This window comes from Pongo abelii, chromosome 5, assembly GCF_028885655.2.
Source record: "Pongo abelii isolate AG06213 chromosome 5, NHGRI_mPonAbe1-v2.0_pri, whole genome shotgun sequence".
In the NCBI taxonomy this organism is placed as follows: domain Eukaryota; kingdom Metazoa; phylum Chordata; class Mammalia; order Primates; family Hominidae; genus Pongo; species Pongo abelii.
The window spans coordinates 39,180,845-39,195,259 of NC_071990.2; the positions used below are offsets into that span (position 1 = coordinate 39,180,845).

The 14,415-nt window shown below is 37.5% G+C and overlaps 1 protein-coding gene across 1 annotated transcript in view; it reads left to right on the forward strand.

The window, feature by feature from the left end:
- DNAH8 (dynein axonemal heavy chain 8) overlaps window positions 1-14,415 on the forward strand; it is a 393,081-nt gene that overhangs the window by 286,591 nt on the left and 92,075 nt on the right. The window contains exons 72-77 of the mRNA XM_063724765.1: window positions 309-436; window positions 1,223-1,394; window positions 3,264-3,419; window positions 6,763-6,918; window positions 9,045-9,227; window positions 12,817-12,922. Coding sequence (XP_063580835.1) covers window positions 309-436; window positions 1,223-1,394; window positions 3,264-3,419; window positions 6,763-6,918; window positions 9,045-9,227; window positions 12,817-12,922 — 901 coding nt within the window. The remainder of the gene's footprint in view (window positions 1-308; window positions 437-1,222; window positions 1,395-3,263; window positions 3,420-6,762; window positions 6,919-9,044; window positions 9,228-12,816; window positions 12,923-14,415) is intronic.

Sequence of the window (14,415 nt, forward strand, 5' to 3'; positions counted from 1 at the left end):
ATTGATTTGATTCTGTTTTGAAAATATTCAATAGAAATACTATTTTAATTTATCTGATTAAAAGATAAATTATGTGATTTGGATTCTGTCTTACAAAATTGCTTTCCTTGAAATTTCGTAAGGTAAAATCACTATATTATGAATGATCAAAATTTAATATGTGAAGTTTCAGTGCACACTGTATTTTTAGGTTATATTATTTTGCCAAGTAAGAAATTCCCCCATGTATTTTTATGTGAGAATATAATGGATGTTTGTGTTAAGCATTTAGAAAAGTTTTTTGAGACATTCTCCCATTATGGCTGCAGGATTTGCTTAATGATGCTGACACGTGCCGGAAAAAGATGCAGGCCGCCTCCACTCTCATCGATGGGCTGAGTGGAGAAAAAGTCCGGTGGACCCAGCAAAGTAAAGAATTCAAAGCTCAGATTAATAGGTGGGAATCCGGGTCTTCTTCATAATCACTTTCTTTGTGACATTAGAGAACATAAAGTCCATTTCCACGTGTTCATCTCTGAATCCCATCATCTATGACAGTGCTTACAACTTAAATCATGCACTCTCAGGTGAAATACTATAGAGGGTGAAGAAGATTTTGTGAAATATTTTACATCTCAGCTGTGGTTCAGCACTGTGGGTTTTCAGTATGAGAGTGCTTTTGATATTGTTTGGATTTGCCAGAGCCGTCTAGATGCTCACTCCAGTTCTCTATGCTTCACCTTAATGATTTTGAAAGTGTGGATCAATGGTTTGTTGTAAATGCAAGTCTGTCTTCTGCTGGTGTCTGTTGGCGTCCTTAGAAAACTTAAAAGAGAGGGGAATGAGAGAGGAGCAAGAAAATGGCAAAAAATAAATAAATAAATAATAAAAAATAATAAAAAGGGAGGGGAAAGAAAAAATGGTTTAACACAAGACTGAAATCTGAACAAGACCAAGGGACAGGATGGGGGAAGATACTTTCCTCACAGTATCAAGGCTCAGGACCTGTAGGCTTTAGGAGGAAGCCTTCTTTCTTGCTTCCTGGCCACCCCACATGTGGCCACTCCCGCCCACTTTTGGGTTTGGGGCTCCACTTTGCACGGTCTTTTCCATGACTGGCTACCAAGCATTAAGCAGGGGCAAAGAAGGATTTCATCCAGTAACAGAGCAAAACTGTGACCTCTCAAACAACTTAATGCCAGGTGACTCACTTTGGAGGTGGCTGTGTGTTTTTTCTTCACAGACTTGTAGGTGATATTCTGCTGTGCACGGGATTCCTTTCCTACCTCGGTCCTTTCAATCAGATATTTAGGAACTATTTGCTTAAAGATCAATGGGAGATGGAGCTGAGAGCGCGGAAAATTCCTTTCACAGAAAACCTGAATCTTATTTCAGTGTTGGTGGATCCTCCAACTGTAAGTTTTACTTTCTCAATATTATTTGAATTTCAATCTCGCTTTATTTCTTACTTACTAAGAAACCCGACTGGGCGCGGTGGCTCATGCCTGTGATCCCAGCACTTTGGGAGGCCGAGGAGGGCAGATCATGAGGTCAGGAGTTCAAGACCAGCCTGACCAACATGGTGAAATCCCCGTCTCTACTAAAAATACAGAAGTTAGCCGGGCGTGATGGCACGTGCCTGTAATCCCAGCTACTCAGGAGGCTGAGGCAGGAGAATCGCTTCAACCTGGGAGGCGATGGTTCCGAGATCACACCATTGCACTCCAGCCTGGGCAACAAGAGAGAAACTCCATCCCCCCCCCAAAAAAAAAAAAAAAAAAGAAACCCAGGTTCATTGAATTTTTTCTTTAACTGGAAAGATTGTTTTGAAAGTGCTTAAGAGTTTTTTTTAAAATAATTTTCTTTGTGGTATAAATGTTTCTTTGCGTTTTAAGTAATCTTGCTTCCAAATTAAGACCAATTGCATTGCTATGAACTGAAAGATCATTTGAGAGATATCAGCTTGCTAATACTGGTCTCTTCTTATAACTCTTCATTATTTACACCACTCCTGTGAAGTCATACTCTCTTTCAAACATTTTAGGCAAATGTAGACATGATCTGTGCTGGTATTAACCTTATTTTCATTATTTGCTATCTTTTTTAGTGTCTAATAACATAACACAATAGCGTGTTCTGGTGACCCTAAGTAATAGCAAGTCCTTTCATACTAACCTTCCTTGCTGGGAATTTGATGCCACTGTCAATTTCCAGTGTATCTTGCAGAGCTTCTGTGGTAATAAATGCTTTCCAGGCAATTTGTATTCATGAGTTGCTTTTCTGATTTGCAAATCTGCTCTCCAGTTGCTGTTTCCTTAGAGGATGCCAAGCTATTAATTTCATGTTATCTGTATTTAAAAGTTAAAAACTAATCTTTTCCAATTCGAACATTGTTGAATTCACCCTTACAGGGAATAGATTATGTGTTGGAGATGCATTGGGCACTGGTGAAGCAAAGTGGGCCAGAATATTCTTTATTAATTATGGCCTTTAGGGGTCCTGGGATAATTTAACAAAGGTGGAGGCTGGTTGGCTCATTGGATCTCCGATTATCTTATTTTATTTTATTTTATTTTATTTTTTTAGAGACAAAGTCTTGCTCTGTAGCCCAGACTGAAGTGCAGTGGTGTGATCATGGCTCACAGCAGCCTCAAATTCCTGGGCTCAAGTGACCCTCCCAGACTCCCAAAATGCTGGGATTATAGGCATGAACCACTGCGCCTGGCCCGGTGATTTTATTGATCACATGGTGGGAGGCTGGCAATCCCCTCTAAATTTGGAGAAGGAAATATTCACAAAAGTGTCATTGATGAGCTCCGGCCAATATAATAACTCATCTAATTTATCTCCAGCTATGCAATCACCCATACACCATGTGGGCAGAACCAAAGGGCCGGAAGGGGAAGCTATCAGGGGCTAATTGCCTGGGACTTACCTTCTTCTCTGACATCTCATTATATTCACTATCTCCATTAACCCCAAATCAGGTTTAATATGCAATCAACTTGTTATGATTCCCCTAAGTATGAAAATACAATGCAAAAGGATAAACCTTGTCTTGGGTAATTAAAGAAGGGATTCATTAGATAATAAATTTGTTTTTTTTAATGTGAATGTTATTTGGTTCACATTTACAAGTTTGCTTTTTTCGAAGTACAAGTTGCATAGTCTCAAAGGAAAATAATGTCCACATTTTAAATTATTTTACTTTACGGTACTTTTAATTACTAATGAGGGCATTCCTGTTCTCCTCTGAATGGTGATATCCATTTCCTGTTGTTCAGATTGGTGAGTGGGGGCTACAGGGATTACCAGGAGATGATCTCTCAATTCAGAATGGCATTATTGTGACAAAGGCCACCAGATACCCACTGCTCATAGACCCACAAACTCAAGGCAAAACTTGGATTAAATCAAAGGAAAAAGAAAATGATTTGCAGGTATGTAGCATTTGGTGCAGCGGAAAGTAATCTTGAAATCATGAAACTGTTTCAAAATTTCGATCGAATCTGCAGTCATAAAGTTGTCATCTCCATGACAAATGTTTGCTAATTCACACTCCTGAGTTTTGTAACAGCAATTTGGGGCAACAGCTCTGATTCTTTTCTCTCTTTTGTACTCTCTTTGGATCCTCCCTCCCCCTCTCTTTGTACATTTCCCTGACTCCATTGCTTTTGCTAATGTTGAATCTGGATTTTGTTCCGGGCCTTGGGTTTGGGCCTATAGGATAGTGGCAAATAGAACATTGTGATACCTCAGTTCAAGACCATTCATGCCAACCTTGCTCAGGCTCTTGGTACTACGTAGCTTACTGAGTCCGGCTTTGGTGCTTGCATCTAATAAGGTGTTAATTTTAAGGTGGGGGTAGACAAGGGCAGGATTCCAACATTCCTGACTCCCTTAGGGATTCTGTTACTACTGATATTTTAATTCAACTACCAATGTGGGATATTCAGTGTTTCCTTGACATTGTTCACAGTGCTCTAAACCCCCTGTCCCCATATTTTTGCTTATACTATTTCTACTAACCAAAATGTCTTTCTCTATCTCCACTTATATCCCAGATAAAAATCTCAGATATTCTTCAAAGTCCACATCCACCACTACCTCCATCAAGACTTTTCTGTGTCCCCAGCTCAATATAGCCTGTCCTGAATCCTCACAATGTCTTGTTTGCACTTCTGTTGTGGACTTAGAATCTGACAAATTATTGTTCTTTGCACATTTATCTTTTATTTCTATTGTACCATGAACTCCTTTTTGGCCAAGTTTTATTCATCTTTACATGTTCTTCACTGCTCTTTTTGAGTAGGAATTCTGATATTTATTGAATTTAAGTGAATTAATCAAAGTGTGTCATCATTATAGAAAAAAAGAACCAGGAAAATAATGTGGTCATCTTGATGAATATCAAAAAAAGCACTTGGTAAAATTCAATGCCCATTCATGATCAAATTTCCAGCAAAATGGGAAGGATCTTCCTTAATTAGATAAAGAGTTTCTTTTTACAAAAAGCCATAACAAACATCATATTTAGTGGTGAAATATTGAAAGATTTCCTCCTGAGATCAGTGCTTCTCATGCAAGTGGATACAGCCCAGTGCTGGGAAGCACACCTAAATACCCTACCTCATCAATACTCCAGAACACGATACATCAATCTATGTTTACTAAAAAAACCCAGGGAAATCCTAGAATGGACCAGGCAATGTAAATAGAAGAGAAGAGTTAAAAGAAATAGTGTCCATTTCCACGAAGCTTCTTAGGAGCCACATTTTCAGGGGTGCACAAATGTGGTATACCAGAACACTTCTGTTCTTAGTTTCTGCAGCCAGGTCAACTACAACTTGTCCCTGGCCCCATTCCCTTTGGCTCCCCTAGCTTTCAATATCCCTGCTCATCTTATTCTTGGAAACTTGCCTGGACATCCTTAGCTCAATGCATGCTCCTGTATCACTTGGCCATGAATGCTGCTATTCTTTCTGACCTTAACTTTATCTCTCCATTTCAGGATTAAATTTACTGGTAGTCTTCACTAATGTCCTTTCTGATGCAACCCAGTCCCAGGAACCTTCTTGTGGAAGGAACACAAATATGCCCGAGACTCTTCCTTATTTTAAAAACCATCCACTGCTGGGATGGAAATAGACTGAATTGTATTCTCCTTACTCAGACAACATTATTTTATTATGTGGATACGCACATGTACAAACACATGCAAATGAAAAACAAAGCACGGTTTATATGCCCAGGGCTGTGGTCAACCTTGGCAGCTTTGCCAAGGCTACCTTCAATGCCATCTCCAGGACCTACAGCTCTGACTTGTGGAAAGAGAATGTATTTACCAAGCCTCCCTATCAGGAATTCACTGGTCACCTTGTAAAGACCCAATACCCGTCTTTGTGCAGGTGAACCAGGCTCTGGGGGGTGGCTACCACATAGTGTTTCACAAGAAAAATCCAGTGAAATAAACCTGAAATTGGGATTCCAAAATACTATTTCAAGTTTCTAAAAGACATTGAAGATGACTGAAGATAATTATCTCCTTACTTGGGAAAGAAATCACAAAAATAGAATTTACCCCTTGAGAAATAAAGCAGGATATAAGCAAATTTAGTCTTACTGGTGCTTTTCTTCACCTTGTTTATTAAGTTCATTAAAGTTCTTTGTTTAGATTCTTTTACCTTATTAACTTATAGGAAGGTCTTTACAGCACATTATTTGTATAAAGAAAGCTATTCATCCAGCACATTATTTGTATAAAGAAAGCTATTCATCCAGGGAAACAACTTCCTTCATGTGCAGAATTTTTTTTTTTTTAGTTATTTTCTTTTTAATCAAAACAGGACAAAAACAGGCTGATTTAATTGATACGTTTCATATCTTCTTGTTATCATAGTAATTGAGAGATACATATTTAATTCCATTCTCCTAATCATCTGTTGTCCCAGTGGATTCTTCCTTGTGTCTTATGGTCTGCACCCACAATAGTGTAAGGCATTAGTTGAATTCAGAAGATAGGATACAAAAAGTTGAGAAATGAGCCTTTGGGCATCTTCATAGTTAGGCAGGGGGAGGGATCCTAGGCGAAGTAAGGGTTCAAATCCAATTGGCTCATGCAGAGATCAACAACTACAGTCTGTCTATTTTAACTAATAACAAAATCATTAACCTAAACACGGAAGACCCAACAAGGAATTCAGAATTGTAGTTTAAAAAAAATGTAAGCATATATAAAGTGAATGTCTAGTCTTTTAGGTTGACTTTACGGAAAGTGTTAAATTCTTCCCAGTGCCAATAGGAGACAGAATACATGGATAGACCCTCGGTGCGACTCAATATATCATTTCTGACATTCTTATGTTTACTTTTTATCACTTACCCATCTTGTGGGGGTCCTGAGAAAATAAATGAATATCCAGATATGCAAGTTGCTTTGCTTTCTCTGAGCGATTATAGCTATGTAAGTTTGAAAGGATTAATCCTTGACTATTCTCTTCCATCTGTCAGCAGCAGAACTCTGACATTCCATCTGAGCAATGCCCCTTGATCCTCCTCTTTTGATCAGAGAGACCCCATTACACATCCAGACCCCATTCAACAAAATCATGACTCATCAAGTTTTAGAAATTAATTTTTGTGTGTTACTTTAATTTTTTTAAGTAAGTCTTCCTATATTGCCCTTAAAATTCTTGGTTACGTGTCCAACAAATCTCTTGGTTTCCCTTAGCGATGGGCACATTCTTTGTAACACTGATAGACCAATGAGTTCTTTCTGTTTAGGTGACATCTCTGAACCATAAATATTTTCGCACACACTTGGAGGACAGCCTTTCCTTGGGCCGACCTCTTCTCATTGAGGACATTCGTGAAGAGCTGGATCCAGCCTTGGATAATGTATTAGAAAAGAATTTTATTAAATCTGGCACCACTTTCAAGGTGAGCTTTGTAAAAAAAATAAATAAAAAATAAAAATAAAAATAAAAAGAAAAGAAAAAAAATTAAGAAAGAGAAAGAAAGAAAAGAACAATGGTGACATCTACTTATCTTTTTGAGCATAGCAGCAAATGCAATTTCCTTTAGGCAGTAGAAATTGGTACGTCGGAAATAAACTATTTCCAAACTGATACTTCAGTGTTTCCTTTTATTTTTTATAGCATATGAAAATTTCTGAGGTGGGGGCAATATTTTGATAAGAATAGTCATTTAGCTAAAACTAAATAACATTAAGGAAACACATTGTCTGGTCTTAATATGTTAGTGCAACACACAATACATATATGTTTAAGCAACTCTAGATATTGGTTTTGCAAGCCTTATATGTATACATTTTTACAAAATAACCTGGATTTCTTCCCTGGAGAAAATGACATTTTAATAAAGTCTATACACATTGATTTGGTCATTTATCTCTTTATTTTCAGTCTAAACTCATTGACTTTGTTGGAAGCTATGGAATATTGTTCTCAATTGTTGGTGAGGAATTGTTTTCAATATGTGTGTGTTTCATTTTTAATTCATTTAGGCTTCTTAAGTTTTATAACACCTTTAGGCTTTTTTTTAATACCTTTAGGCTTCTTAAGTTTTATAACAGCATTTCTGATTAGGTGTTTTTCACTTTGGACAACTTAATTTCATGAGTATCAGTGAATAAGTAAAAAATGAATATTTTCTCATTAAACAAAGACAGATTTATTCAGAAAAATTTTCTTCATAATGTGAAAATCTTTCATATGCCACATTTAAAAAAATTCATTCAGCAAAGGTTTATGGAGCATCCAATATATACTTAAGCCTTTATGAGTTTATAGGGAGAAAAATAAATAAAACACAGTTAGTGTTCTGAAGGTTAGCATCATTCTATGAGATTAGAGGGTAGACTCTCTCTTTTTCATAAAAAGAAGCTAAGAACAAAATTTTGGTGACTGGCTTGGATATTATGGACTCATCCACAATTTTGAACTACATTTAAAAAGGTTTAATCCACAAGTAAAGATCGTATATATTTAAACTGTACAATGTGATGATTTGGTATACGTATACATTGTATAATGATTACCACAATCAAATTAATTAACACATCCATCACCACACATGCTGTACCTTAGATACCTGAAACTTGTTCATCTTATAACTGAAAGTTTGTACCCTTTGACCAACATCTCCCCATTTCTCCCATCCCCCTATCCTTCTAGCAACCACTGTTCTATTCTCTGCTTCTATGAGTTTGACTTTTTTAGATTTCACATGTGAGATCATACAGTGTTTATCTGCGTCTGGCTTATCTTATATGGCATATTTAATATGCCAAAGGAGGTTATAGAATCTCTGTTCCTGAAGGTCTTTTAAAAGTTCCTAGATTTTTATCTGCAATGTGAAGGCCTTAGAATGTGATGGCGGCCTTAGTGATGTTTTCGGTCATGGGCAGAATTAAGATTAACCAGAGATTTAAGTCATTTAAAAATTGTATGATTGCCACCTCATTTTTAGATAGCAAAAACCAATTGTTTTTTCAACATGCTGCAAAAGTAGTGTTGAAGATAAATGTTACCTTTTTGAAAAAAGTTGGCGTTTTTCCTTTGAAAATTACATTAACTTTTTCTGTTGTCAAATATGCTTCAGATATATCTATGAAATTCAAAAAACAAAATTTCCTATAAACACAGCAAATTTCCACAGTAGGAAACAGTTTTCTTAACTGGAGAAAAAATAGTGGCTCCTGTACTACAAACAATTGATGGGAGTGATCAGTACTTGCTAAAATGTTAAAGTCAAATCTTGGATGTGTCTAAGTTTTCCTTTATTCACCGTTTGTTTTGGATAACTTTTTCATTTGATTTGCTTGGAATCATTGCTAAAAACATTGCCGGGCAGGACAACAATTCTAAATTATTCTAAATTGAATAGGCTTTATTATTTAAGATCAGTGATTAAAATTTTGTAACTTTCCTTCCCAATTTATTCAAGCTTCACAGCACTGACAGGTAAATTCTTTTCTAAATTGAACCCAAGTTCCTTTCCCTGTCCTTTAAGTTGTTTTTAATTTTATATGTGAATTTATGTAGGTGAAAGTTGGTGATAAGGAATGTGATATCATGGATACATTTAAACTTTACATTACTACGAAGTTACCAAACCCTGCCTTTACCCCAGAGATTAATGCTAAAACATCAGTCATTGATTTCACTGTTACAATGAAAGGACTTGAGAATCAGTTACTAAGGAGAGTCATTCTAACAGAGAAACAGGTAATCTCTCTCTCAAGGTAAAGAATTTCTGCTTATAATACATGCTTAAAATGTATTGAGAAATTGCTAAGTATGTGAAAAAGAAAAAAAATTTTTAAAACCGTATTTATCCCTGTTAACATAAATATTTCTTTTGCAGCCTTAATTCCTGTCAAGAAATCATGTAACTCATCTTCTCATCCAGCCTCAAACACACACATACACACACACACACCCCCACACACCCCTCTCTTTCTATTCCTGTCTTTAAACTTCTAGATGTACTGACTCTCATATCTATAGTCCTTGTCTTGGGGACACCTGAAAACATCAATAAAACAATGATTGAGCGAAAAAGAAATTGCTCTGAATGGCTCTTCTTTCCACTGTAATAGTTTCAACTACTACAATCCAATAATCTAATGATATAGGGAGCCATACCTTTATTTTTAATTAAATTTCCCCGCACTGAAGCAGGGAAATTATGTCTAACTGAGGGTTCTAATAAAATGAAGAACAACTTAGGACTGGAAGATTTTAAGAGACTGATACAAGATTAAACTAATTTTTAAGTTGAAGCTCAGAAAACATTGTTTTATGAATAAAATATAATTGCATAGAAATATAATTTTATGTATCTGCATTATAAAGTACATTTGCATAAAATATGATAAAGTAATTAATTTTAGAATTAAATATTCAAGACAAAGGCAAGGTTAGAAATAATAAGAGCAGCAAGGCATTAAGTGGATGGGTGAGAAAAAGAATGACAAGGGAGGAAAACAGACAGAGGAGGGAAAAGAGGAGGTATGAATCCAGGGTCCCAAACACAGGAGAGACATCCAAGAAGGGAGAGGGAAATGACACAGACACCAAAGAAGTAAACTCAGTGAAAGGCAACATCCTACCTGGCTCATAGACAGTTTACCACAGGCACAGGCCCTTGAAAGGTGGCTGGTCTGGTGGAGTGAAAAGGGCACAGTCTCAGCTTTGACTCTCTTAGTTGTTTGATCTTGGTTTCCAACAAACCTGGGGCTTATGCAGTCCAGGAAGGGAACCTGTTCCTTTTCCACAGCCAGGCAGAGATGGCCCTGGCCCAGCAATTCACTGTTCCGATCGCCTCTCAGGATCACATGCTGTTAACTGTTAACAGTTAGTCTCTTGTGGTCTAATTGGTGCTGTGGGTTTATTTTGAGATGATTCCTCGCTGGTCTAGATCCCCCATGCAGGCTGCACTAACCTCCAGAAGTCAAGAAACTCCACTGTCTAAAGGTCCCCAGCGCTCCCCACACCCATTCTTCTTATTCCCTAGCTTCCTCTTCAAGAGATGTGCTAAGATGCTCATAGCAACCTTGCTGGAGAAAAAAATGCATATTTAATATGCAGGAGGGTATTCTAAACATTATATTTAACCCTCCTAACAATCCTACTATTACACCCACATTTTTACAGATGAGCAAATGGAGACCAAAGAAAATAAGGGTCTTCGTCTATAACAGCGCATGGACTTTGCAGCCTGCCAAGCCTCCTAGATAAGCTTTACAGGTCCTGCTATGAAGTTTAGCAAGAGTCCACTGTGCTATGATATCTGTTTTTCCATATCCAGAAAAGGAAGCTAATATGATTGCATTTTGTCCATGTATTCCTATACTGCCACCCAGGGGTGACCATTTTAATGAAAATGACTAACTAGTTATTCCCCTGCAAATACAGCAATACTCTTCATCGCCCATCAAATCCTGCCACCCTGTAAGTACAATGGCAATAACACTAGTCTTGGAGTTGGAGGACAAGGGTATTAGGCTGTTTTAACACACAGCTAGTTACTGGCAGAGACCAGCCTAATACCCTTGTTATTCAGAGTTCATATTTCTGGGTCCTTGGCTTTTCCAAATGTAAAATAAAGAAATTGGACTAAATTCAGCACATTTCAGTTTGACAAATATTTATTGGGTTGAGTTTCTTCTCTACAAAGCCTCAAGATAAGTACTGTCAATAATACAAAAATGAATAGGAAAGCTTATGTATCTGTTTTCTAGATGCATAAACCGTAATTGGAGGGAAATAATCTACTGACAGATTGTGATACAAACTATATTAGAGGCCAGGCATGGTGGCTCACCCCTGTATTCCTAGCACTTTGGGAGGCTGAGGCAGGTGGATTACCTGAGGTCAAGAGTTTGAGACCAGCCTGGCCAACACGGTGAAACCCTGTCTCTATTAAAAATACAAAAATTAGCCGGGCGTGGTGGTGGGTGCCTGTAGACCCAGCTACTCGGGAGGCTGAGGCAGGAGAATTGCTTGAACCTGGGCGGCAGAGGTTGCAGTGAGCCGAGATCACACCACTGTATTCTAGCCTAGGCGTCAGAGGGAGATTCCATCTCAAAAAAACAAAACAAAAAACACACACAGGAAAAAAACACAAAAAAACAAAAAACAAAACAAACTATATTAGATGTACTGATAAAGGCTGTGCCATGGCTTTTGATTGGTTCAGGAAGACTTTCTGAAAATGATGAAATTTCTGAAGCAATTTTCCCAGAAACCTTCCCAAATAAGTTTTAAAACACCTTCTTTTAACATAATTCTAAGTGCAACATGTGATTCTGTATAAAATCAGAAGAAAAATGTTGTAAGGAATATTATTGAGATTATTGAGATTTCAATGTAGACTCTATGTTTACTGAGAGTATCAGTGATACTGACACATCGGTATCAGTGTTAAATTTCCTGAATTTGAATATTGGACTATGCTTATGTAAGAGAATGACCTGGTTCTTCAGAGATTTGCTAAAGTGTTTAGAGGTAAAGGGACATGACATCCACGAGTGATTCAGCAGTAATAATAATGATAACAACAATAACAATAATGGCAACATTATGTATTCTATAGAGATATAGTGATAAAGCAAAATGTGATTTGGTGAATCTAAGTGAAGGCTATATGAAAGTTCCTTGTACTAAGCTTGCAACTTTTTGAATGCTTGAAATTTTTTCAAAATATAATTTTAAAAATATATCATTTTATGTAAGAAGAAAAAAACCCCTGTAAACATTCAAGTTTGCCCTCTGTAGAAGGAGATACAAATAAAATGGAAAATGGGTTTGTATTGGCAACTGGCTGTGCCAAACCAGGTACCTGGTGCTCCCATAGGAACCAGGCCAAGAGCTCACATTTAATCTGGGTAGCCCCTTGGTTTCTTGGTATTATTGCCTTTTTGTTTCTACTTGTTCTGACTGCAAATAAAGATAGCATTTCTTACAGAAGCAGTGTGGGAACAGGGCCAAGAGAACGGGACATGCTATTTATAAACTTAAAGCTGGCAAGAGAGCTTGGGGTAATTGGGCAAAATTATTTAGCAGAATTGTCTGGTGCCTGCCAGTATAAGTGCTGTGGAACCTTAATGACAGTGGGCATAATTAAAAAAAAAAATTCCACAGAAACAAAAATGTGGACAGATAGATTTGGCTAATGACAGTAATTTCTTCTGCCATTCAAAAGGGACTTTGCTTTAAACTTTTAAAATTGTTAATAAACACTAGTGAGTTGGGTTTACTGTAATAACTGGTAATTATAGTTCCAATGTTATTTTTTGTTTTTTAATGACAGGAGTTAGAGGCTGAGAGGGTTAAACTTTTGGAGGATGTTACTTTTAATAAGCGGAAGATGAAAGAACTTGAAGATAACCTCCTCTATAAATTAAGTGCTACAAAAGGTATTGTGTTATTAAGAAGTAATGAAATAACGGATTCTGAATAAGGATTTCATTTACACTCTTTTCAATGCCCTCATGACTATAGATGTTAGGAAATAGTCATGTTATCAATGCAAAAACAAGCAAGGCAATTTCCATCTAGACATTAAAGAGGGACGGCAGAGAATCTGATTTTTGAATTAGCAAATAGAGACTAAGCATCTGAGAATAACACAATTTTCTTGATATAATTGCTTTCTCCTGAGAAAAATAAGGGCTCCTGATAGAGCTAGATAACTCATTATAGGTTAATTTGCTTGCCCCAAAGAAACTAATGTGCTCAGTCTATTTTTTTTTTTTTTTTTTTTTTTTGAGACAGAGTCTCGCTCTGTCTCCCAAGCCAGGCACGGTGGCTCATGCCTGTAATCCCAGCACTTTGGGAGACCAAGGCGGGCTGATCACCTGAGGTCAGGAGTTTGAGACCAGCCTGGCCAACATGGTGAAACTCAATCTATTTTTTTTCAGATTGACTCTTTTCATTTGTCATTGAAATGCAGTTACTGCAATGGGTTATGACACATGTAATCCATGTCAGAGGAGCTTGGGTACCAAAGGCCCAGCTTACACTCTACTTGGCTTGACCTCCCACTTTAGATGGGAAAGATAGATTTTCCTCTGGGCAGCCAAATCATCATGCCACACCTCAATTTGAGGATGTACTCTCTCTACAATATATAAAAAGAAAATTTTATCCAAAGAAAATAAAATCAACAAACATCATATTGTTCTGTAGCAGACAAATCACAGCAACCTAAATTCTACTACCTTATTAGAAGTGAATGAATGCTTCACAACTGCACCTTAATCCCGGGATGTTATTTAAACAAGTCCGACCTTCCAGAAGTACTGTACCTTTATGGTGAGCTTAGTGAAAAGTCCTTTTATCTGCCTACTCGCACTGCTCCCGCTAGTGAAGTTGTCTGTTTCTTGGTCCAGTGACTCCTCCCAGCCATTTGGGATACCCTGGGCATTAAAAATATAGCAAGTAGAGCTGAGGGCTGCTCCCCTAGTCTAGCCAAGAGTGTGCTGGATCAAGACCTGTTTCCTTGAGGTTAATCCCAATTTGGACTTCCACAGTAGACAGCATGCCCGTCGGAGTAACACAGCCGTTCCTGCAGCACTTGTCTGCCATCCAGAACTCTAGGGTAGGCCAGAGTGCTGCTGTTTGCAGATATGGGGACTGTTCGCAGATATGGGGACTGTTAGCTCAGTACATCCAATGTGTCTTTCCTTAGATTTTAATTAAAAACCAAATTCATTGTCATAAACATGCACTATTTCCATTAAAAACAATAATTTTAAAAAAGGATGAGTTCATGTCCTTTGCAGGGACACGGATGAAACTGGAAACCATCATTCTCAGCAAAGTAACATAAGAATAGAAAACCAAACACCGCATGTTCTCACTCATAAGTGGGAGTTGAACAATAAGAGCACATGGACACAGGGAGGGG